The following is a 22,609-nucleotide window of genomic DNA, read 5'->3' as shown; positions in this document are numbered from 1 at the left end:
TAGGCAGCAGGCTTAGCTTGTCCCATCACCCAGGAGCTCTGGCTGCCGGAGCTGCTCCCGCCCAGCACACACAGCCCTGCCTCTGCTCCCGAGTGGGTCGTCGCATAGGGCAACAGCTGCGGCTCCTCCACCCCCATTTCCGTCTATGCCGGGTCTTAGGAACTCAAGAGTGAATAGGATCTGGCTTTTGAGAACTCCTGGTGCGTGTGTGGGGTGGGGGTGGGGGGTAGGGGTTGGACCTTTAATGGGGTACATCACACCATAACAGGCCAGACGGAGCAACTGTGGGGTGGGAGTGTGAGGAGGGATTATGTGAATTGAGCCTTTTTTTAAAAGTTTATTTATTGAGAGAGAGAGGACATGCGCGAGCAGGGTAGCGGCAGAGAGAGAATCCCAAGCAGGCTCTGCACTGCCAGCGCAGGAACTCAGGAACCTTGAGATCATGACCGCAGCCGAAGCCAAGGGTCGGAGACTCAGACGCTCAACCGACTGAGCCACTCAGGCGCCCCAATTGGGCTTTTAACTTAATTTCAAGTGAGACGCCCTCCAAGGGGGGGGGGGCTCACATACACAGATGTGCCGAAATTCTACACTCAGTTTTAGGGGGTTCCAGAGTACAGGTTAAAAAGCCCAATCCAAGGCTCGAGGGAAGGCGGCGTCTGCTGACCACACTGGTTGCAGGGACTTGGAGGCTGGACTGTGGAGCCACGGGTGTCAGGAGACCATGCTCCGCTGTCCGACACCCGATGGAGCCAGGACCCTGGGGAGTCCACTAGGAGGACGCCCAAGGAGCGCCGGGCGCCGTCCACAGCAAGTCCGTGAGACACGGAGCGTCCCGTGCCGGGCGGGCGCTTCCAGCTCCCAGGTGGCTGGCGTAGAGCGCTTCCAGCGGAGAGACCCGTAACCAGTACATCCGGTCGACGCAATCCCCGGAGCGCATGCGCAGTCAGGCTACCAGCTTAAAGACCGCCACCCCCACCGACGCGGCCGCTCTGGCGCCGCTGGGCTCCGATCCCGGCCTTCCCATGAACCTCTGGGGCAGGCTCCGGCGCGAACGACGGAAGCGGCCGCTCTTGGTTTCCGGCAACACGACTGCGGCTGCCGGGCGACCCGGAAGTGTTCCCATTTTGCATCGTCGGGCCTCGGCGGCGGCCGGGCTCGGGGCGGACGTGCCACCATGGGGTCGTCGAAGAAGCATCGCGGGGAGAAGGAGGCGGCCGGGACGACGGCGGCGGCCAGCACCGGAGGCGCCACCGAGCAGCCGCCGCGGCACCGGGAGCACAAAAAACACAAGCACCGGAGCGGCGGCGGCGGCAGTAGCGGCGGCGAACGACGGAAGCGCAGCCGGGAGCGTGGGGGCGAGCGCGGGAGCGGGCGGCGCGGGGCCGAGGCCGAGGCCCGCAGCGGCGCGCACGGGCGGGAGCGCAGCCAGGCAGAGCCCTCCGAGCGGCGCGTGAAGCGGGAGAAGCGCGATGACGGCTACGAGGCCGGTGAGGGGCGTGGCCTGTGGGGGCGGGGCGTACCCGGGGCCCCGGAGCGGGAGGGCCTGGGTGTGTGCAGGCCGAGTACTCTGGGCCTGGGCACCCCCAGGCTGTCTTCGTCGGCACTCATTAAAGGGTCTTCTGTGGTTATTTGGGGTTGAGGGTTGTCTCCCTCCACTGCGCTCCGCGAGGGCAGAGATTTTGTTTTCCTTGCAATTGGCACGTCCCAGGCCCTCAGTAAACGTGTTGAGTGAACGGATGAATGAAGTAGTCCTAGCGTGTGTAGAGGCAGGAAGACATCTGGTATTGAGCAGATCGTGCAGGGCTCATAGCAGGGATAAGAAACGGGTCTGAACGCAAAGGACCCTGTAGAAATTTGAGTTTTGTCTTGAGGGTGGTCGGGAGCCGTAGATTTGAGCCGAGGAGTGAGTTGATCATGTTGTTAGTGTCACCGCATTGAGAACTGGCTCAAGAGTAGTCAAGAGTGGAGGCCACGTGAGGGCTGATAGTGGTCTGCACCGAGGCAGTAGGAGGATGGAGAGACCCGAAACAGATCGAAATCGTGTTTTGCGGAAGGAATTTAAGACATCTTAGCACTTGGATGAGGGTGGGAAGAGGAAGGAAATGAAGATGACTCCTTGAATTTTGGTTGGAGCAGCTAGGTGGGTGGTTGTGTCGTCTCCTGAAATGGAGGAGTTTGGAAGAGGCCCTCATCTTTGGGCCTGTGTTCGGCACCTGAGCCAGGCTTCTTCTTCTTCTAGCCGCCGGCTCCAAAACGAGCTCAGGAGATGCCTCGTCACTCAGCATCGAGGAGACCAAGTAAGTTCTGTCTCCCGTATGTTTCTGCTTTTATTTTCTGGGACAGCTTCTTGGGGGTGGCCTTCCCCACACTAAAGCATTCTCATTGAAATCAGAAGTGCCGTACGACCATCCGAGTTACAGAAGAGGACACTAAGATCTGAGAGGAAGGATGGCCCGCTGGTTAAGGGGCAGGCCAGGCCTGGTGCCTGTGTTCCCCATATTGGAGGCCAATGTCCTTCCCAATGTCCTAGGCTGCCTGGGTCAGGTCCTGTTTTGGGGACCCTCGTGATCTCTCCGTCTCATCCTGTTTTCACCCCGTCTGTCCTGAAATGTCTTTCGTGCACCTATTTCGTTGACGGCTCCTAACAGTTGTATCTCTTGCCCTCAGTAAACTCCGGGCAAAGTTGGGGCTGAAACCCTTGGAGGTCAACGCTGTCAAGAAGGGTGAGTGTGGGGCTGAGGATGGGGGTGAGGGAGGGCATTTTGGTGGAAGAAAAGGACCATCTGAAGGGTCTCTGAGGAGGGTGGGGTTATGGCACAGGTTCAGCCTCATTTAGTGGCGCTGTCCATATGTGTGTGTGTGTGTGTGTGTATGTGTGTACATAGTTGCCAATAGACATGAGGCTTCTCCCTACAGTGGTCACGGGGGTTTGGGAATCAGCTTATTCTTTAAGTTCAAATGGCTAGCACCACGTGCTAGCCTTGTGCTGTGAGGCAGCATTAACCAGGCTGAGACACATGCGTAGCTGCTACAAACTGACCTGAGCTGTGCACGTGTCAGGTGTGTTTGTCTTTTAAAGCATGACTTGGGGGGCTTGTAAGGCGTGGAGGGTCCCATCATGCTGTGCGGGGTGACACGGAAGTGTGGGGATGTAGTGGGAGGAGGCAGGTGAAGGGTTCGATCCCCCCTCTCCTGGCCCCTTCTGGCCCCCTGAGCTGGAAGGGGGCAGGGTGAGTGGCTCCCTCCTCTCCCCACCAGCCACGGGCAGGCATAGCCTCACGTCTGGGCCCCCCTTCCAGAGGCGGGCACCAAGGAGGAGCCCGTGGCAGCTGATGTCATCAATCCCATGGCCTTGAGACAGCGAGAGGAGCTACGGGAGAAGCTGGCAGCCGCCAAAGAAAAGCGCCTCCTGAACCAGAAGCTGGGGTGAGGGGGTCCCTGCCGGGGTGGACAAGGGAAGGACCTGAGGAGGCTGCCAGGGAGCTCTTGAGTCAGGTGGGGGGAGCAGGAAAGGGATTCTCCAGAAGGCCACTTTCTTTCCTCTTCAGGAAGATAAAGACACTGGGGGAGGATGACCCGTGGCTGGACGACACCGCGGCCTGGATTGAGCGGAGCCGGCAGCTTCAGAAGGAGAAGGACTTGGCGGAGAAGAGGGTGAGCGCCCGGGGAAGCTGGGGGCGGTCACTCAGGGCCTCTGGCAGCCCGACCGGCTGGTGAGGCAGGAGGCTTGTTCTTGGGAGGTGACCGGGCTCAGAGAGGTAGGAGGCCCACGGTCAATGCTGTCTGCTCTGGATTCCCTGCAATGGCCTGCTTTTTCTGCACTCCCACCTGGTAAAGTCCCACGTGTCTTCCAGTGATGCCGAATGGCGTGAGGTCATAGGTCACCCCCCTCCCATCCCATAGGCCAAACTGCTGGAGGAGATGGACCAAGAGTTTGGTGTCAGCACTCTGGTGGAGGAGGAGTTTGGGCAGAGGCGGCAGGTAAGGCTGCTGCAGCGGCCGAGGGCAGGGAGGGGTGGACGCACCACTGTCCTTAGTGCTGGGGTCCCAGGGCTCGGGGAGTCCGGTCCCCTGACTTGTCTGGACGTTCCCTCTGCCTTGTAGGACCTGTACAGTGCCCGGGACCTCCAGGGCCTCACCGTGGAGCACGCTATCGATTCCTTCCGAGAGGGGGAGACCGTGATCCTCACCCTCAAGGACAAAGGTGGGTTGAGCTCAGGTGCTCTGGTCGGGGACGTAGGCACTGCGGAGTTGAGGGCAGCTGTGAGTGGCTGCTGCTCCTGCCCTGTCCGCAGGTGTGCTGCAGGAGGAGGAGGATGTCCTGGTGAACGTGAACCTAGTAGATAAGGAGCGGGCAGAGAAAAACGTGGAGCTGCGGAAGAAGAAGCCCGACTACCTGCCGTATGCGGAGGATGAGAGCGTGGACGGCTTGGCCCAGGCAGGCCGGGCGGCACGGGGCTGTGAGATGGGGGCTCTGGGGCTTTTCAGGAACAGGCTGGATCCCGACCTGTCCCCCTTGTCCTGCAGCAGAAACCCCGCTCCATCCTGTCCAAGTACGACGAGGAGCTCGAGGGCGAGCGGCCGCACTCCTTCCGCTTGGAGCAGGGCGGCACGGCTGACGGCGTGCGGGAACGGGAGCTGGAGGAGATCCGGGCCAAGCTGCGGCTACAGGCTCAGTCCCTGAGCACGGTCGGGCCCCGGCTCGCCTCCGAGTACCTCACACCCGAGGAGATGGTGAGCCCCGAGCCCTCCAGCCACGGCTTGTGATGGGGTGGGGCTTCCTCCCCCTCCTCCCGAGTCCTGTGCGGCCAGATGAGCTGTGGGGGATCGAGTGTGAGGGTCTTGGCCCTCATGGGTGAGCAGGGAGGTGTTGCAGGGAGCCAGTGGCTGTCAACAGAACGGGGGCCGTCGAGACAGATGGTCCTGAGTTCGTGTTCAGGTTCTGCCGTCTAGCCAGCTCGTGCTTTGGGGGAGTCATTTAACCGTGAGGCCGAGGCTCCCCGTTTGGAATGGGAATGGCAGGAGCCCCCGTCTTGAGGGCCATCGCGAGGGTTAGTGACAGTGTGGGTGAGTGTAAGTTTACCTTCTGTGTGGAGTTTGTGTTTGGGAGGATTGTGAACGCAGAGGTAGACGCCGGGCTCGGTGAACTGCTTGGCCACGTGATTAAGAGCAGGACCCCCTGAGCCCCGAAAACAAGATTCGCAATCCCGGCTGTCCCTCTCAGCTGGGCAACCTGAGGCAAGGAACGTAGGCTCTCTGTCCTCAGGTTTCGTCATCACAGGTGGGATGAAGTCCCACCTCCCTCACGTGTCGTCTGTGCGCGGGAAGCGCTTGGGACAGAGGCTGGCACGGAGGAGCACTAAGGAAGTGTTCGTTCTCGGGGGCCCGTGGCCGCCCGCCTTCCCCGTCTCAGGCGTCACCTCTCCTCCCCTTAGGTGACCTTTAAAAAGACCAAACGGAGGGTGAAGAAGATCCGCAAGAAAGAGAAGGAGGTGGTCGTGCGGGCCGACGACTTATTGCCTCTCGGGGACCAGACTCAAGATGGGGACTTTGGTTCCAGGTGCGCTTGCAAAGAGGGGCGCGGGGTGGGGGCTGGCCTGGCCCGGGGGCCCGTGCTCACCCGAGAGGCCTCTGCCCCCAGATTGCGGGGCCGGGGCCGGCGCCGAGTGCCTGAGGCAGACGAGGAGGCCCCGGAGGAGGAGGAGAAGGAGCCGGCGCCTCAGCCCTCGCAGTCGGATGACACCCGCGTGGAGAACATGGACGTCAGCGACGAGGGTGAGGCGCCCTGCCGGCCGGGGGCTGGTGGGGTGGGGGGAGCGGTCAAGGGCGGGGACGAGCACCCTGGGGCGAGGGGATGATTCGAGCAGAGGCCTCCCGTGTTTCCCCGCCAGAGGAGGCTGGAGGCGCGCAGGCCGGGTCCCCAGAGGCTCTGGAGGAGGACGAGGCGGAGCTGGAGCTACAGAAGCAGCTGGAAAAGGGGCGCCGCCTGCGGCAGCTGCAACGGCTGCGGGACAGCGGCGAGAAGGTAGGGGGCCCTGGGGCTGGGCGGGAGCGGGTGGGTGTTGGCCTCCCCAGGGCCGGGGTCTCCGGGGACGGGTGTGCCGTGGCGCCCGGTCCCCGTGAGCGCGGCACCTGCGCTCCGGCCAGGATCGTCTTTTTTGTTTAGCATCACGTCGTCAGCAGATCCCTAGGTTTGAGCGGCGTTTTTGCTCTAAGGTGGCGTAGGGTTGGGGCCTCCCCTGCCTCCCTCCCTTCTGTGGTCGGGTGTTGCGTGCCTGCCGCGAGTAAGGCATCGTCCCGAGGGCCGGGGAGTCATAGGTGAGCGGGACCGCGGGGGGCCCTGTGCTCACGGAGCTGCGTTTCCAGCTGGGGGTGGAGGCCGGCACGCGTGCACGAACACACTCTGGTGGTGCCTCGAGCCGGGCAGACCGAACCCAGGAAGACGGAGCCGACGGCTGGGCGGCTGGCGTCTTGCATCAGCTGTCTGGGGGAGATCTCGCAGGGGGCGGCATCTGAGCTGAGACTTCTTAACACCAGGGGCCAGCCTCGCAGGGATTGGCCTAGGACTCTTGAGGACCCGGTGGTGTGAGCTGAGTGGAGGGGCCGGCGGTCCGTATGGCCTCGGTCATTGCTGACCCTCAGTGGGCACTAGCGTGTCTGGCCACCGCTTGGGTGCCCTGTCGACTCACTTAGGCAAGTTGCCCAGGGTTCCGTGACTGGTACGTGGGTTTGAACAGCCTGACTCCAAAGTCTGCACTTTTAATCCTACCCCTCCCACATCTGGAGGGAGAGAGAGAGAGAGAGAGAGAGGCCGGGACGGGGAGCCCTGCGTGCCCAGCCGGTGGGGCACAGCAGTGGGAGCTCCTGCGGGGGGATCCAAGAAGCAGCAGCCCCTGAGGTCGAGGAGAGTCGCAGGCGGGAGTGGGGCTCACAGAAGCCAAGAAGGACTTTCGAGGAGGGACAGGCGGGTCAGGTGCGGCACAGTGTGTCAACAAGACTGAGGAGACACGGAAGCGAGGGTGGCAACTTGGGGCAGTTGGTGGACCGCACGAACACTGGAGCGCAGGGGCTCAGGCGCTCGGCCGTTGCAGCGGGGCATGGCTGCGACCCAGTAAAACTTTATTTGTGGCAGCAGGTGGTGGCCGGTCCTTTGTCCACCGCTGCCCTAAAGAGGGTCAGAGAAATGGGCAGTAGCTGAAGGGGGCGTGATGGAGAGTAGGGTTTTTTTTTTTTTTTTTTGTACTTAATGGTTAATAGCGCTAATATTTACAGATCGGATCTAAGAATCGTAGAGTTTGTGGCTGGAAGGACTGCGCAGAGGTCACGTGGCCCGATGGTTCTCAGCCTGGGCTGAGCCCGAGTCACCTGGGGGTGTTTGTAAACATGCCTGGGCCGCACCCCGCAGCAGTTAGGTGCAGGGCAGTTGAAAGAGTATCATAATGAACTTAATTTTAAATTACTTTTAATGTTTATTTATCTTTGAGAGAGAGATAATGGGGGAGGGGCAGAGAGAGAGGGCGACAGAATTTGAAGCAGGCTCCAGGCTCTGTGCTGTCAGCACAGAGCCCGACGTGGGGCTCAAACTTGCGAACCACGGGATCGTGACCTGAGCTGAAGTTGGACGCTTAACTAAGACTGGGCCCCCCAGGTGCCCCCATGATGAGCTTTTTTATACGTCCTCTTAATTCAGTATTTTTAAACATTTAGTCACAGTGCTCTCGCCTCGCTTTCTCTTTTCCGTTTTTTCTGAATCCCTGAAAGTAAGTTGCGGACTCTGTGACTCTTTCCCCCGAGGCACTTCAGCAGGCGTCTCTAAAAATAAGGACATTGCCCTACGTAGCTGTGTTCCCTTAAAAATCCCATATGGTACTTGCTGAACCCCAGGCTCAGGGGACCCCACCTTCCCCGGAGGAAAAATCCCATAAATCCTCTGATAGCAGTCCATGACAAAACTTCCCAGTTATGCCCCCAACGCCTTTTGGGTTTGAACCGATGTCTAATCCAGTTTTAAATTCTCAGGTTTTCTTAAGTGACGGCGATTCACGAGTGTGCTCGCTGCCGATCCAAGGGAGCCAGAGAAGTGAAGAGAAGGGAGGAGCTATTTTCAGAAGCAAACCCTTAAGGAGCAAGGCAGGGGTGGGGCCTGGAGTGCTGGTCGGGGTGGCCTTTGAGTGGAGCCAGGTCACGTCGTGGTTTGTCTCGGGGAGGGCAGGAGCGGGCACAGCAGGTGCAGGTGGCTGGTGGGGGGCAGAAGTTAAGGGAGCCCCGTCTGGTTGTCTGTTTTCCAGCGAGGAGGTGGAGGGTGGGGGTGGACGCGGGGTCTTGGGGAGGTGGGGCGCTGTGTGGGAGCCCGGAGTCGGGTACGGGGCGAAAAGCAGGTCCGCTGGGCAGATGAGCGGAGACTGCGCGTTTGCAACAAGGGGTCGCGAGTGGGAAGTGGGTCTGCGCGTTTAAGGGTTTCTGCAGCCCGTCCGGTGCTCCGTGTTGTCAGCCAAGTAGGTGACGTCTGGGATGAATCCGGGTTGGGTGTGTCGAGGGGAGAGACAAGGTAAAGTGTTTGCAGAGGAGGGACCCCGCTGACGCACAGAATGCACGCTGGGTGCTACGGACGCACCAGGAGGGGCGACGGGTGGGAGGACGGGACTGGAGTCCTGGTGAGGTGGGGGAGTTACTGGATTGAGGTTTACAGGGTAAGTGAGCTGGGAAGATGGGAGGCAGCGGATGGAGAGGAGACGGGGCGGGGCTGTGGATGTCGGTGATGACAAGCCAGGGCCGGGAGGACCAGCCCTGGCCGGGGAGGGGAGGGGAGGAGAGGCTGGGGAAACGGGCGTTAGCGGTCAGGAGTCAGCAAACCTCTGGGGTAGTGGTTGGATGGGTCCTTTGGAGGCAGAGGTCCCCGAGAGTGCAGACGAGAGTAGGAGCAGAGGGAAGGCAGGAGGCTGGGTGCTGGAATCCACAGTGAAAGTGAGGAGGTCGGGAGGTGATGGGAGCCCGGGAGCAGCAGGCGCCCCCCGCGTGCCAGGGCCTGCGCCCCCAGGACGTCGGGAATGAGGCGGAGCTGCTCTCGGCGCCTTCACAGAGTTCACGGTGCCGCGGGATGTTAGTGTCATTCCGCGGCGAGTAACTTGCCAAGCGCCCAGCGTCCGGCAGGGAACACGGCAGCTGAAAGCACAGGAGTGTCTGTCCTCGTGAAACTTGGGTTCTGGTGAGAGGAGATGAGAGAGGGCAGAACGACATCCGGCGGTGAGAACCGCCGTGAGGAGAGGAGAGAGGGGAGAAGGCGAGGCGGTGGGGAGATCAGGAGTGAAGGAGCACTCCCGTTTTCAGTCGGCTGGTCAGGGGGGGCCTCCCCGAGGAGGTGACGGTTGAGACGAGATGAAGTGAGCCTCAGCGGCATCCTAGGGCACGGTTCCGAGGTGAGGGAGCACCCGGTACCCGAGGCGCTGAGGCAGGAGCGACTGGGCCCGCTCGGGAAGTTGGGTGAGGCCCGTGTGGCGTGAGCCACGGGGAGAGCGGCAGGGAAGGGGGTGGGCAGAGGCCACGTCAGGCGGGGGCTTGCTCTCGCGGTAGGTTTAGCCAGTGCGGTTCTGTCGGGGGAAGACCAGGTGGGATGGTGGCCCGCCGGGGACCGTGGAGACCAGGAGGAGCCGCTGTGTGTGGAGTGCGTCTTGAGGGTGGAATTGACGGTGTTGGCTGACGGACCGACTGCGTGCGAGATCGCGAGCGGGGTGTGAGAGGTTAAGGACGACCCCTAGGAACCTTGACTTGAACAGCCGGCCGTCGACTGAGTTAAGGAGCAGGGAGGGCTGTTCCTGAGATGGGAAGGGCTAGGGGAGGACGGGTTTGGGGGAGACGACCCAAGGGTTCGGTTTTGGCCGTGTTTGAGGTGCCTTTTTACTAGACGCGTTGGACACCGAACGGGCAGTTGGATGCAAGAACTTGAACGTCAAGGGAGAGGCTGAGGCTGGAGGCATAGATGCAGAAGTCAGTAAGTATGTAGACGCGAGTCAAAAGCCACCGTCCCCAGGACGGTGAGTGTGGATAAAGGAGGGGAGCCCGAGGAGGAGAGCGCGCGAGGAAGACCGGGAGGACGGGGTGTTGTCCTGGAAGCCACGTGCCGAGAGGTTCTTGACAGGAGGCATCTGTGACAAATGCTATGGAGAATCAGGGTATCCGGGATGAGCGCTGACCTCTGGATTGGGCAGCACGGAGGTCATCCGTGCTGTTGCCCAAGGTGGCCTCGGTGGGAAATGCGGGCAGATCAGGCAGGCTGTAGTGAGGTTGGTGATACGAGATTACCAGAGGAAAGCCGGTCGTGTTTCTGTACCCCAGCGAGAGATAGAAGATATGTTAAAAAAAAGATACTGTTTATGAAGGCGTTACAGGTGGTGAAGTAATACGGGCAAGCAATAGGCAGCTTGCTAAACAGATGTTTTCTATCTTTTCTAAACGGGTAACAGATAAGGAAGACAGCAACAAAATAAAAAGGAGTAAATGATGCGTAACATTTGGAGGGGAGGGGCGCCTGGGGGGGCTCAGTCGGTTAAGTGTCCCGACTTCGGCTCAGGTCACGATCTCGCGGTCCATGAGTTCGAGCCCCGAGTCGGGCTCTGGGCTGACAGCTCAGAGCCTGGATCCTGCTTCGGATTCTGTGTCTCCCTCTCTCTCTGCCCCTCCCCCGCTTGCACTCCCGTCTCCCTCAAAGATAAACATTAGAAAAAAAAAAGATCTGTACGGGGAAGATCCTAGTCTGTTTTCAAAAGACATTAAAGAAGACAGGTACACTGTTGTTTTAGGCAGCTAGAGCTGCCGTGACAAAATGCCACAGACAAGGTAGTTTAAGCAACGGAAATTTATTTCTCAAAGTCCTGGAGTCTGAAATTTCGGGAGGGCGTTCAGGAGTTTTGGCTGCTCCTGAGGCTTGTCGGTGGCCGTCTTCTCACCGTGGCCTCTCGTGGCCTTTTCCCTGTGTGCCTGTATCCTTGGGGTGTCGTTCTCTCTCCACAAGGATACCAACCTGCTGGATTAGGGCCTCACCCTTATGACCTCTGACCATGACCATCTCCTTAAAGGCCCTGTCTCCAAACACAGTCATACTGGGGGTAGGGTTTCAACATAGGAATTTGGGGGGGACGCAGCACAGTCCATAACAGCTGCGTTAACGGATAGGACATTTCAGAACAAAGTTAAGGAAATTATGTTTGTGACTTTGTAGCAGAGAAAAATTTTTTTCCTTTTTTCAATTGCATTAAAATACATAGAACATAAAATTTGCCACTTGGGCCTTAATATATATACATTTTAGAGAGAGAGTGCGCGGGGGAGAGGGGCAGCGGGAGAGAGGGCATCCCAAGCAGGCTCCACTCGGCACCGAGCCCGACGTGGGGCTTCATCCCACGACCCTGGGATGGTGACCCAAGTCAAAATTGAGAGTCGGACGCTCAACTGACTGAGCCACCCAGACGCCCCTTAACCATTTTTAAATGTTCAGTTCAGTGATGTTAAATCCCTTCACGTGGTTGTGCAGCCAGCCCGTGTCCTTCATCTATCCCTAGAACTCTTCCTGTCTTGGAACCCTGAAACTCCGTTCCCATTAAACACTCTCATCTCTCGGCCCCAGGCAGCCACGCCCTACTTCCTGTCCCTGTGATTTTGACCTTCTCTAGGGACCTCCTGTGGGGGGTGGGGGGGCATCACAGGTTTTTGGGTTTTTTTTGCTTTTTGTTTTTTTGTGATTGGATGATTTTAGAAGAAAGATTTTTTAAACGATAAAAATGTAGAGCGTAAACCATGAGGGGAGGAAAAAAACCCCTAATATTTACTTAGAAATTAAGAACCGGTAGTTATTTGAAAAAGGTGTCACGAGGAGTACGAGATGGGCCCGGAGAAGATCTCTGCCCACGTGCACGTAACCGTCCCAGAAGGGTTGGTGTCGAGAATATCCGGACAACAAAAACGGGCAAAACGGGGAAACAGGCAGAAGACCCCAGCAGGCAGTTCACGGAAGCGGAAGGGGAAATAGCCAGTAGGACACCCAGGGGGGCCCAGCTTCGTTCGTGGTCAAGGGAAGGCGAGCCACGAGGACGTCGATCGGGTCCCGCCCGCACCGTCTGGCAGAAATGTCCGAGTCTGACGGGGTCAAGTGTCAGGGTTTGGAGCGGCCAGAATCCTCACACGCACTTGCCCGCGCGCTCCGGGGCCCGGGCGTCACGTCGCCGGTCGCCGCGTCCTGTGTGGAAAGACAGAAGGGCCGTCCGCGGCGCCAGGTGCCTGGGTTAAGTACGTTCACATCGTGGAACGCGATTCTGTAGCGAAAAGCTAACGAAGTACAGCCGCTCGTGTCAGGATGAATCTTAAAACGTATTAAAAAAAAAAAAAAAAGCAAATCACGGAGGAATCTACAGCACGGTTCAGATTGTGTGATGTTTTAAAAACGTGCAGCTGGGGGCACCTGGGTGGCTCAGTAGGTTGAGGGTCCGACATCGGCTCAGGCCACGATCTTGTAGTTCGCGAGTTCGAGCCCCACTCGGGCTTGCTGCTGTCAGCACAGAGCCTGCTTCGGAACCTCTGTCCCCCTCTTGCTGCCCCTCCCCCGCTTGTGCTTTCTCAAAAATAAAGCATTAAAAAAAAAATACACAACCAGGGCACCTAGGTGGCTCAGTCGTTAGGCATCTGACTTCGCCTCAGGTCACGATCTCACGGTTCGTGAGTTCGAGTCCCATATCGGGTGAGCTTAAGCCCTGCTTCGGGTAAAACATGAGCCCCCCACTTAGGTAAAACACAAGCCCTGCTTCAGGTGAGCCCCGCTTCTCTTTCTGTCTCTCTCTCTGCCCCTTGCTCACTTGCGCCCTCTGTCTCTGTCTCTCTCTCTCTCAAAAAAAAAAAAAAAAAAAAAAAAAAAAAACACCACACAACCAGGGGCGCCTGGGTGGCTCAGTCAGTTAAGTGTCTGACTTTGATTTTGGCTCGGATCACGATCTCACACCATGAGATCAAGCCCTGTGTCAGGCTCTGTGCTGGCCACATGGAGCCTGCTTGGGATTCTCTGTCTCCCTCTCTCTATGCCCTCCTCCTACTATGCGCTCTTTCTCTCTCAGAATAAACTTAAAAAAAAAAAAAAAGTACAACAAAATAATACCCTGTTTGTGGATGGGTCTTTGTGTGGTAAAACCGTAAAGAAAAGCTAGTGAGGGGCGCCTGGGTGGCTCAGTTGGTTAAGCGTCCGACTTCGGCTCAGGTCATGATCTTGTGGTTTATGAGTTGGAGCCCCCCATTGGGCTCTGCACTAATAGAGCCTGCTTGGGATTCTCTCTCTTTCTCTCTCTTTCTCTCTCTCTGCCCCTGTCCTGGTAGCTCTCTCCATCTCTCTCCCTCTTTCTCAAAATAAGTAAATAAACTTTATTAAAAAAGGAGAGTAAAGCCAGTGAATTATGAGCCCAAAAAGGGGGAGGAGACAGTCAGGCTTGAAAGGATATTAATGATATATCTGCGAGTGGGCCATGGGTGCCTGGGTGTGTGTTTAGTTATTACTATTTTTAAACATGCACGTGCCAGGACCCTTTTATGTTTATGGTGATATTCGTTAAAAAAAAAATAAACGTAGTAAAACAGGATGGAAGGAAGGGGTGTGGAAGTGGATGTGGTGACTGGAAACTTCTCTGAGGAGCTTGCTGTCGGGGCAGAGCACGAAAGTGAGGGGTGGAAGGAGGGGAGATCCTAGACGGTCCTGGGTGCTTATGGGAGTGCTGCGTGGAGGGGACCGGAGGGTGGCATCGGGAACGGAGTTGTGAGGGGCCTTGGGGCCATGCTGGGCCAGAGGGTGGCCTGAGGGAGGAGCGAGGCAGGCGGTGCGTGGGGGGGGGGGGGGGGCCAGAAGTGTGTGGGAGTTCCACAGGCGTCTCCCCACCCTGTGGGCTCAGGGAAGGGTTCTGGAAGAGGTGTTTGAAACTGGAGTTTGTGGGGTGAAGGGTGGGTGGCGGTGGAGTGGCCGAGAGGCCCTGGGTGCCCCGGTCCCAGAGGAAGACGTGAGGCTGTGGGGCTTTGGAGAACGGCCGTGTGGAATTCTGGATGTTAATTTAAAGGGCAGAAGGGAGCCATCGACGGCTTTGCGGCAGAGGAGTGACCTAGCGGGATGGGTGTAGGTGCAGAGTGGGGGAGCGGACGGGGAGCCAGGGAGGAAGCAGAGACCAGCCAGGTCCGCTGTGGACATAGGAGCGGCCTCTGGGTCTCGACGGCACCTCCCCAGAAACTTCTGGGTTTGCCCACAGCTGCTCCCTCCCCCAGGTGGTGGAGATTGTGAAGAAGCTGGAAGCCCGCCAGCGGGGCTGGGAGGAAGACGAGGACCCCGAGCGGAAGGGGGCCATCGTGTTCAACGCCACGTCGGAGTTCTGCCGCACGCTGGGGGAGATCCCCACCTACGGGCTGGCGGGCAACAGGGAGGAGCAGGAAGAGCTCATGGTGGGTCCTCGGGCGGCCTGCCCCTCCCCCCTGCTCCCCTCGGCTCCGGCTTGGGCCCCCCCCACTCTGGTCAGGTCCCCAGTAACGAGCCTCGGGGCCCCGGTGGGTTAGGAGGCTGGGGGCGGGGAGGGGCTGGGGCTCCCTGGGCTGACCCTGGCCTCCTGACCCCCAGGACTTTGAACGAGACGAGGAACGCTCGGCCAACGGCGGCTCTGAGTCCGACGGGGAGGAGAACATCGGCTGGAGCACCGTCAACCTGGACGAGGAGAAGCAGCAGCAGGATGTGAGGGGCGCGGAGCGAGGCGGGGGGTGGGGGGCGAGGAGCAGGGGCCCACGGCGCAGCGGGGTTGGGGGCCGGGGGACCTGGAGCAGTGGCCCGTTGTCTCAGAGCCCCGCCGTCCCCCTCTGCGATGGGGCCTGTGATGCTCACAGGGTCGTGGTGAGGATTCAGCGAGGCGTCTGGCGTGGGGCCGGTCACCGGAAGGACCGCGGTTGTGTGCGGTGGGGGGGAGGGTGAGGGGTGAGAAGAGTCCGCACGGCCCGCTCACCACCTTCGTCCCGTGTGCCGCCCCCCAGTTCTCTGCCTCCTCCACCACCATCCTGGACGAGGAGCCTATCGTGAATAGAGGGCTGGCAGCTGCCCTGCTGCTGTGTCAGAACAAAGGTGAGGGCTGTGAGCCCTGCGGGGGCGGCAGGGTGAGCCACTCCCCGGGCCCTGCGAGCTGCCCCCCTGCCCCCAGGTCTGGGGCGGTCACAGCAGCATCTGGCCTTTCTGCGCCGTGTCACCCCATTTTTGACGGCTTTGCCCATCCCCCCCCCACAAAGCCACCACTCGCTCCTGAAGTCTTGGCATCTCTGGGGAGAACCGGGGCAGTGGAAGTGGTCAGGCTGTGGCCTTGAGAGACCCTGGCTTGAGGACCCGGCGGGCCTCCTGGAGTCTGACCACCGCCTCTCCCCAGGGCTGCTGGAGACCACGGTGCAGAAGGTGGCCCGGGTGAAGGCGCCCAACAAGTCCCTGCCGTCGGCCGTGTACTGCATCGAAGACAAGATGTGAGTGGGACGGTTGGGCAGCGGGTCACGGGGGTGTCACCGGCCGGAGGCTGTGGGGAACTCAGGCGGGGTGGGCGGTGCTGGCCCTGAGGCCCCCCGTCTCTCACCCAGGGCCATCGACGACAAGTACAGCCGGCGGGAGGAGTACCGAGGCTTTACCCAGGACTTCAAGGAGAAGGACGGCTACAAACCCGACGTTAAGATTGAGTACGTGGACGAGACGGGCCGGAAACTCACGCCCAAGGAGGTGAGCAGGGCTGTGGGCGACTGAGTCACGGAGAGGTGGGGCCCCTGCCCTTCCCGGAGGAGGCAGAGCTCCACCGCGGGGTCTTGGCTGGAGTGCTGGTGAAGTGTCAGAGCCCCTGTGCCTCAGTTTCCATCTCTGGGGGGCACAGCAGGCCCCATCATGGGCCCGTTGCCGGCCTGCCCCCTTGTGGCTTGACCTACCCTGGGGGCCGCCTTTCTGGTGGCTGGTGTCCTGCCCCGCCCCACTGGCGCTCTTCCCCACGTGCTCCCAGCCCAGCCTCGGGGTGCACCGTCAGTCTGGACGGCCCACCCAGCCCCAGCCCCAGCCCCTGGCCGGCTCAGCCTCCGCACGCAGGTCTCACCGAGGATCCTCAGTGTCCCTGTCGCGGCACCTCCGGCCCCCGAGTCCGTCTCTGTGACTCTGCGGAGCCCCTGGGGGGCGCCAGGTCGCTGCCTTCCTCCCAGCCCCGTCCCAACCACCCCTCCCCTGCCCTCTGGGGCACAGGCGGCTCTCACACGGTTCCTGCCCCGTGTCCCCAGGCTTTCCGGCAGCTGTCCCACCGCTTCCACGGGAAAGGCTCAGGCAAGATGAAGACTGAGCGGCGGATGAAGAAGCTGGACGAGGAGGCGGTGGGTGGCCCGTGGAGACGTGGGGTGGCTTCGGCACCTGCCAGTGCCGGGGTGATGGGTGTTCTGGGGCCCACTCCTGCCCTGTGCTGACTGGCCCCTGTCCTGCAGCTCCTGAAGAAGATGAGCTCCAGCGACACGCCCCTGGGCACAGTGGCTTTGCTCCAGGAGAAGCAAAAGGCCCAGAAGACCCCGTATATCGTGCTCAGTGGCAGCGGCAAGAGCATGAACGCGTGAGTGGGGAAGCACGGCGGGCAGGGCCGGGGCGGGGGCGGGGGCGGGGGCGGGGGCTGTGGCAGGGGCCACCTGACCAGGTAGGAAGGCCCAAGCCCGTGTCCAGCCTCATGCTTCTCTTCTCTCCGCAGGAACACCATCACCAAGTGAATCCGATCTCCCTTCCGATCCCCTCCCCGACTTTAATATTAAATAAAGTTCCCTCCTTATTTTTTCCTCCTGTGTCATGGTGCAGATTCCAGGGTTAGACCTGGGAGGAGGGGCAGGCAGTGCTGGGCGGGGCATCCGCTGCCCTCAGGCGGGCTCTGGTTGCTGTGTGACCTCAGGACGTCCCCGAATCTCTCTGAGCCTTAGTTCTGCCATTTGTACAATCAAAGCACCTCTGCTTCATAGACTGTCTTGTGAGGATTAAATGAGTCCATCCATCCATCCATCCATGTACCCACCCATCCACCTGGCATTTAGAGGCGAGCAGGACCCCTCAGAGATGCCTCAGAGTCTGACATCTGCTAGGTATGACCCAGTGACACAGATAAAGAGACGAGGGAGAGACTGTCCAGATCCTCTAGGACAGTCCTCCACCCCCGCCCCCGGCGTGGTGGTTCAGGTCGTGGCTGATTGTCAAAGGTCACACCTTACCCTCGCCAGGGATGGCTGTCGGGTGAGAAGTGGAGGTGGTTTTAGAGTCTCGGTCACCCTGGTCTCTCCAGCCTCTGATGGCGCATGATCACTGCCCTCGGGGGCCCGGGACCGTGTGGGCCAGTGGGCCGGGCTCCACGCCGCGTTCCTCGAGCCCCTGTGCCGCCCCCGTCTGCTCGGGGACGTGTCCCGCGTGCGGTTCCCCAGGGAGGTGAGCTCTGAAGGAGGCTTGGACGTGCCACGACGGGACGCACCGGAGCCCTGAATCGAGGCTCCCGTTGGAGAGCTGGTGTCCTGCTGCCACCGACGCCCAAACACATTCCAGGTGGTTCACGGATTTTTTTTTTGAGGCCAACAAACATGAAGTAGAAGAGAAGGATGGTTTCAAACGGTCTCGCAGGAAGTGTAAGCTCGGGCGACACGCAGTTGCCCTGATTGCTCTTGGGGACGGTTTTGCCGGACAAACCCAGCAAGCGGTCACATCACGCTTTCTTTGAGCTCGTGGTCTCCCTCGTGTGAGGTCTCGCCCGGGTTGAATTTCCACCTCGGCCGCCCCTCCGGTCCCTGGGGAAGGCCGCCCGCGGGCTCGGGGCGCCAACGCTGGCTCTAGCGTTTGGAACTCAGGACATTTCTCCCAGAAGCTCGTGAGACCCGGCTGGCGGTGTGCACGGTCACCGTGCCTCATGCGGCTCCCGCCCTGGCCGGGCCCGTGCCGACCTCAGTCCTCACTCCGTAGGCAGCGGTCCCTTAGGAGGCTGTCACTGTTGGAGCCGGAAACAGCTCAGGCAGGGCCGGCCCAGGCATCCCGATGCAACGATGCAACCGGTAAGAGGTGCCAGTCTGGGCTGTTGTCAGTAGGTCCTCGGAGCATAGGCTGGTGAGCTGAATGCTTTCCTGTCTGCCCCCGAGGTGCCATCCTTGGCGCCCCTCAGCGCCAAGCCCATGACTGCCCCCTGGAGCTATGCTCCCTGCCCCACCTTTCCCAGCTGGTCCCACATCGTCCCTTGGCATCCTCAGGAAGGAGCCAGGTGGCTTAAGGAGCCTACTGAGCAGGGCTCTGGGTTGTCAAGCCTCTGAGGCCTCAATGTCAAGTGCCCAGAAGGGGCTGTTTCCCAGAGGAGGGGGTGCAACAGCGGGAGGAACAAATTCCCTTTCCCTCCTTGGTCACTAGGCCAGGTCTCACCCAGCTCATCATCTACACGACCCTGGGGACCCTGGGTGCACTCTGTGCCCCCGCTGAGCCCCGCCTCCTTGGCTCCCAGATGGAGACAAAAGTTCCCACCTCAAATTGTCCCAAGTTTTACCAGTGGGAGCCCCTGGAAGCTGGTTTTGGTGTCTAACAGAGCAAAAGCTTGAAGAATTGAGACTGCTCAAGCTAGACAGACCTCTGAACTTTTGAGCAAAGTGGAGGGATGTTAATACACGCAAATAATCTTATTTTCTCTAAAACGATGGAAGAAAAAAAAATTGAGTGGAAACTCGGAAGAAGTCTGGACTTCTCTGATGTGTCTTGTTTTCTCATTTTGACTTTGGAAACCAGGTAAGTTTTTTACATTATTTTTTAAATGTAAGTCAATATAAAAGCAATCCCTAAAAGCCTAAATAAACAAGTGAACCGAATTTTATATCAAGTTGATTGCATAGCAACATAGCAAAAAATTCTTTTGAATGACACAAAAAATACATTTTGACTTTACACCCCCTACTGGGGTATCAACTAAGGATAAAAAGAGCCATTAAGAAATGAATAAACAATTGGGCGCCTGGGTGGCTCAGTCGGTTGAGCGCCGACTTCGGCTCAGGTCACGATCTCACGGTCCGTGAGTTCGAGCCCCGCATCGGGCCCTGTGCTGACAGCTCAGAGCCCGGAGCCTGTTTCAGATTCTGTGTCTCCCTCTCTCTGACCCTCCCCCATTCATGCTCTGTCTCTCTCTGTCTCAAAAATAAATAGACGTTAAAAAAAAGAAAAAAAGAAATGAATAAACAATTAAGAAATCACGGGGCTCTGGGGTGTCTCAGTCAGTTGAACATCCGGCTCTTGATTTCGCCTCAGGTCATGATCTCATAGTTCGTGAGATTGAGCCCAGGGTCGGGCTCTGCACTGGCAGTGTGGAGCCTGCTTGAGATTCTCTCTTCCTCTCTCTCTGCCCCTCCTCTGCTCATTCTCTCTCTCTCAAAAACAAAAACAAAAACCACTTACCACTAAAAGGAAGCAGGTATCTTTAGAGAAGGTGGACTCTGGGTCTGGGGCAGGAAATACACAAGCTGAGTCTGAAATATCTTGTCACGCTGGATAGCAAGGAACCTAGGACGGGGATTGTCAGATTGACACAGGAGCCACCTGTAAGGGACCACCGCCAGCCAGAGATAGGACGATTTAAGCATCAAAAATATTAATGACTTGGGTTCAAACACACTCAAATACATTTTAAAAAATCATGAGTTCATAATACTCTCAGAAGTTGCTCGCTTTTATTTTTTTTACATTTATTTTTTGAGAGGCAGAGACAGAGCACAAGTGGGGGAGGGGCAGAGAGAGAATGAGGCACAGAACCCAAGGCGGGCTCCAGGCTCTGAGCTGTCGGCACAGAGCAGGACGTGGGGCTCGAACCCACAGACCGCGAGATCATGACCTGAGCCGAAGTCGGAACCGACTGAGCCACCCAGGCGCCTCCTGCTTTCTCAGTTCTTAAAGACTTTGCTGAATGGTTCTTTAGACAACATTCTCACCGTTGAAGTGGCTCCTTCTATCTCCTTGCTGGGCTCTGGCTGGTACAGGCGCCAGATAATGCTGAAATTAATGTTAAAAAAAGAAAAAACAAGACACTTCTTGTTTCTCCTCTACTTATTATATTTGAGGGTGACCAAATAGCTAATAATGAAAAGCTTTTCCTTTTAGAAAAATTCCAGCTGAGAATACAGAACTAATGATCTAATGAGAACAAAATCACTCTTTTGCAATGCCTGGTTAATGAAGGTTGATCAACAGGATCATGATGAACTCGACCAACAGCTGCTGAAACCATCACGTGAAGGTCGATAGGAGACTTTATAACAGATGCGTCTTGCCAACAATTCCTGAACACGCGGGTCAATTTTCACATCTAAAATCACAATGTTCACATTTAAAAGCAGAACATGCCTCCTGATGTGATGCAGAAGCATCACCTGTGAAGTGTTCTTTCCAAAACAATAGCTTCTAAATTTACCTACCAGTCTACACGAAAAACGGGCAACGGCACAGCACATTAAGACATCACCACTAGGGGGCGCCAGGTGGGGAGGGTGCTCAGTAGGTTAAGTGCTCCACTTCGGCTCAGGGCGTGATTTCACGGAGAGTTCCAGCCCCGCGTCGGGCTCTGTGCTGACAGCTTGGAGCCTGCTTTGGATTCTGTGCCTCCATTTGTCTTTGCTCCTCCCCTGCTCATGCTTTCTCTCTCCTACAAAAATAAACATTAAAAAAAAAAAAAAAGACATCACCACTAGGACACAGCCAAATCACGCATGGACAGTCCACAGGCAAGTGAACCTGTTTCACCAAAAATAAAAGGCACAAGAAAAGGTGAGAGGTGAATGTGGTGGATGAAAAAGACACAGATGGGGTGCCTGGGTGACTTAGTTGAGCCTCTGACTCTTGGTTTTGGCTCAGGTCACAATCTCACAGTTCGTGCGTTCAAGCCCCGTGTTGGGCTCTGAGCGGACAGCACAGAGCCTCCTTGGGATTCCCTCTCTCTCTCTCTCTCTCTCTGCTCCTCCCCCACTCACTCTCTTTCAAAGAAAAAAAAAAAACTTGACAAAAAAAGACATCCACAGGAAAGCACAATGTAGGCCCTGTCTGCCCTCATTCAAACAGGATGAGAAAAACATTTTTAAGATTATCAGACCAATTTGAATGCAGACTGGGTATTAGATGATACTATCAAGGCAACTATTAATTTTGTTGGGCATGATACCATCAGATGATTATGCTAAGAGAAAAATCCTTATCTGCTAGAGAAGCATGTAATATACATGTGTATATATTATATATATGATATGTGTGTTATAACGTATACAACCACCAGGAGTATGCATTGAGATCTGGGATTTGCTTTAAGTTACTCCAAAATTAAAAAAAATAAATAAAAATATGGGGAGTGGGGATATATGAGGCAGGGGTAGCAAGGTGATTGTTATCGAAGCTGGGTGATGGGCACAAGGGGGTTCATTATTCCATTCCATCTACTTTTGAATATATTTGAAAACTTCTATTGTAAAACTTTGTTTAAAAGGAACATGGGGCGCCTGGGTGGCTCAGTTGGTTAAGCGTCCTACTCTTGATTTGGCTCAGGTCACGATCTCATAGTTTGTGGGTTTGAGCCTCGCACTGGGCTCTGTGCTGACAGTGCGGAGGCTGCTTGGGACTCTCTCTCTCCCTTTCTCTGCCCCCCCCCCCCCCCCCCGCTCTCTCTCTTTCTCTCTCTCAAAAAATACACTAAAAAAAATTTTTTTTTTAAAGAGAGAACAAAGGGGAGCCTGGGTAGTTCACTCGGTTGAGCGTCCTACTCTTGATTTGGGCTCAGGTCATAATCCCAGGGTTGTGTGATCGATCCCTGCACTGGCAGCATGGAGCCTGCTTGGGATTTTCTCTCTCTCTCTCTCTCTCTCTCTCTCTCTCTCCTCCCCCTCCATCCCTCTCCCGCTTGCACTCTCTCTCTCTCAAAAAAAAAAAAAAAAAAAAATTAAGAAAAAAAAGCAAAAATGTTGGCTTAGCAACAGAAAAATGTACATATGTTCAGCCAAAAACATGAACAAGAATGTTCAGAACAGCACTATTTATAACCATCCCAAACTGGAAACAAGCCAAATGTCCATCAACAGTAAAATGGATAAATAACAGTGGATATTCATATAATGGAATGAATAACATGGATGGCTCTCAAGACATAGTAGAGAAGTAAAGAAGGAAAACATAAAATCATACACACTGCTTCCGCTTTACAAAAACAGGAAAATTAATTTATGCCCTTAGAAGTCAGTATATTGTTTCTGGGGGTAGAGACTGACGAGGAGCGGCCACTAGGGGAGCTGGGCTGGACACGTTTTATTCTTCTGGGTGCTGGATACAGGAGTGTTTGCTCACTTTGTGGAAACATATTGAGCTGTATACTTATTATTTTTTTACTTTATTGTATGAATATTCTTCAATAAAAAACTTAAGGATATACAGGCTTAGAAAGAGGAAGGATACATTATTGCAGATCCAGAAGAAATCAAAATAATCACCAGGGAATGCTTTTGAGAAAAAGTACAACAACCAGCTGGAAAATTCAAAGGAAATTAATCATTTCCTAGGATAATGTAAAATACCAAG

At 57.0% G+C, this 22,609-nt stretch overlaps 1 protein-coding gene across 1 annotated transcript; it reads left to right on the top strand.

Moving 5' to 3' along the window:
• The first annotated feature begins 993 nt into the window (after window positions 1-993).
• Window positions 994-16,833, top strand: SART1 (spliceosome associated factor 1, recruiter of U4/U6.U5 tri-snRNP). Its single transcript, XM_049642806.1, has 20 exons — window positions 994-1,490; window positions 2,243-2,300; window positions 2,671-2,726; window positions 3,303-3,429; window positions 3,552-3,657; window positions 3,907-3,984; window positions 4,108-4,207; window positions 4,299-4,441; window positions 4,531-4,737; window positions 5,439-5,563; window positions 5,645-5,778; window positions 5,895-6,028; window positions 14,287-14,460; window positions 14,633-14,743; window positions 15,037-15,124; window positions 15,420-15,510; window positions 15,622-15,757; window positions 16,297-16,386; window positions 16,495-16,616; window positions 16,749-16,833. The coding sequence occupies exons 1-20, from the start codon at window positions 1,178-1,180 to the stop codon at window positions 16,765-16,767; spliced, it is 2,412 nt and encodes an 803-aa protein (XP_049498763.1). The 5' UTR covers window positions 994-1,177; the 3' UTR covers window positions 16,768-16,833.
• Window positions 16,834-22,609: the final 5,776 nt, after the last annotated feature.

Source organism: Panthera uncia, chromosome D1 (assembly GCF_023721935.1).
Source record: "Panthera uncia isolate 11264 chromosome D1, Puncia_PCG_1.0, whole genome shotgun sequence".
NCBI lineage: Eukaryota > Metazoa > Chordata > Mammalia > Carnivora > Felidae > Panthera > Panthera uncia.
This window is presented reverse-complemented; position numbering and strand designations above follow the sequence as displayed.

Coding starts and splice junctions, on each gene's coding strand:
- SART1 (XM_049642806.1), top strand. CDS start 1,178: ATGGGGTCGTCGAAGAAGCATCGCGGGGAGAAGGAGGCGGCCGGGACG. Junction 3,985..4,107: donor AGTTTGGGCAGAGGCGGCAG/GTAAGGCTGCTG, acceptor TCTGCCTTGTAG/GACCTGTACAGTGCCCGGGA. Junction 4,208..4,298: donor CCTCACCCTCAAGGACAAAG/GTGGGTTGAGCT, acceptor CCCTGTCCGCAG/GTGTGCTGCAGGAGGAGGAG.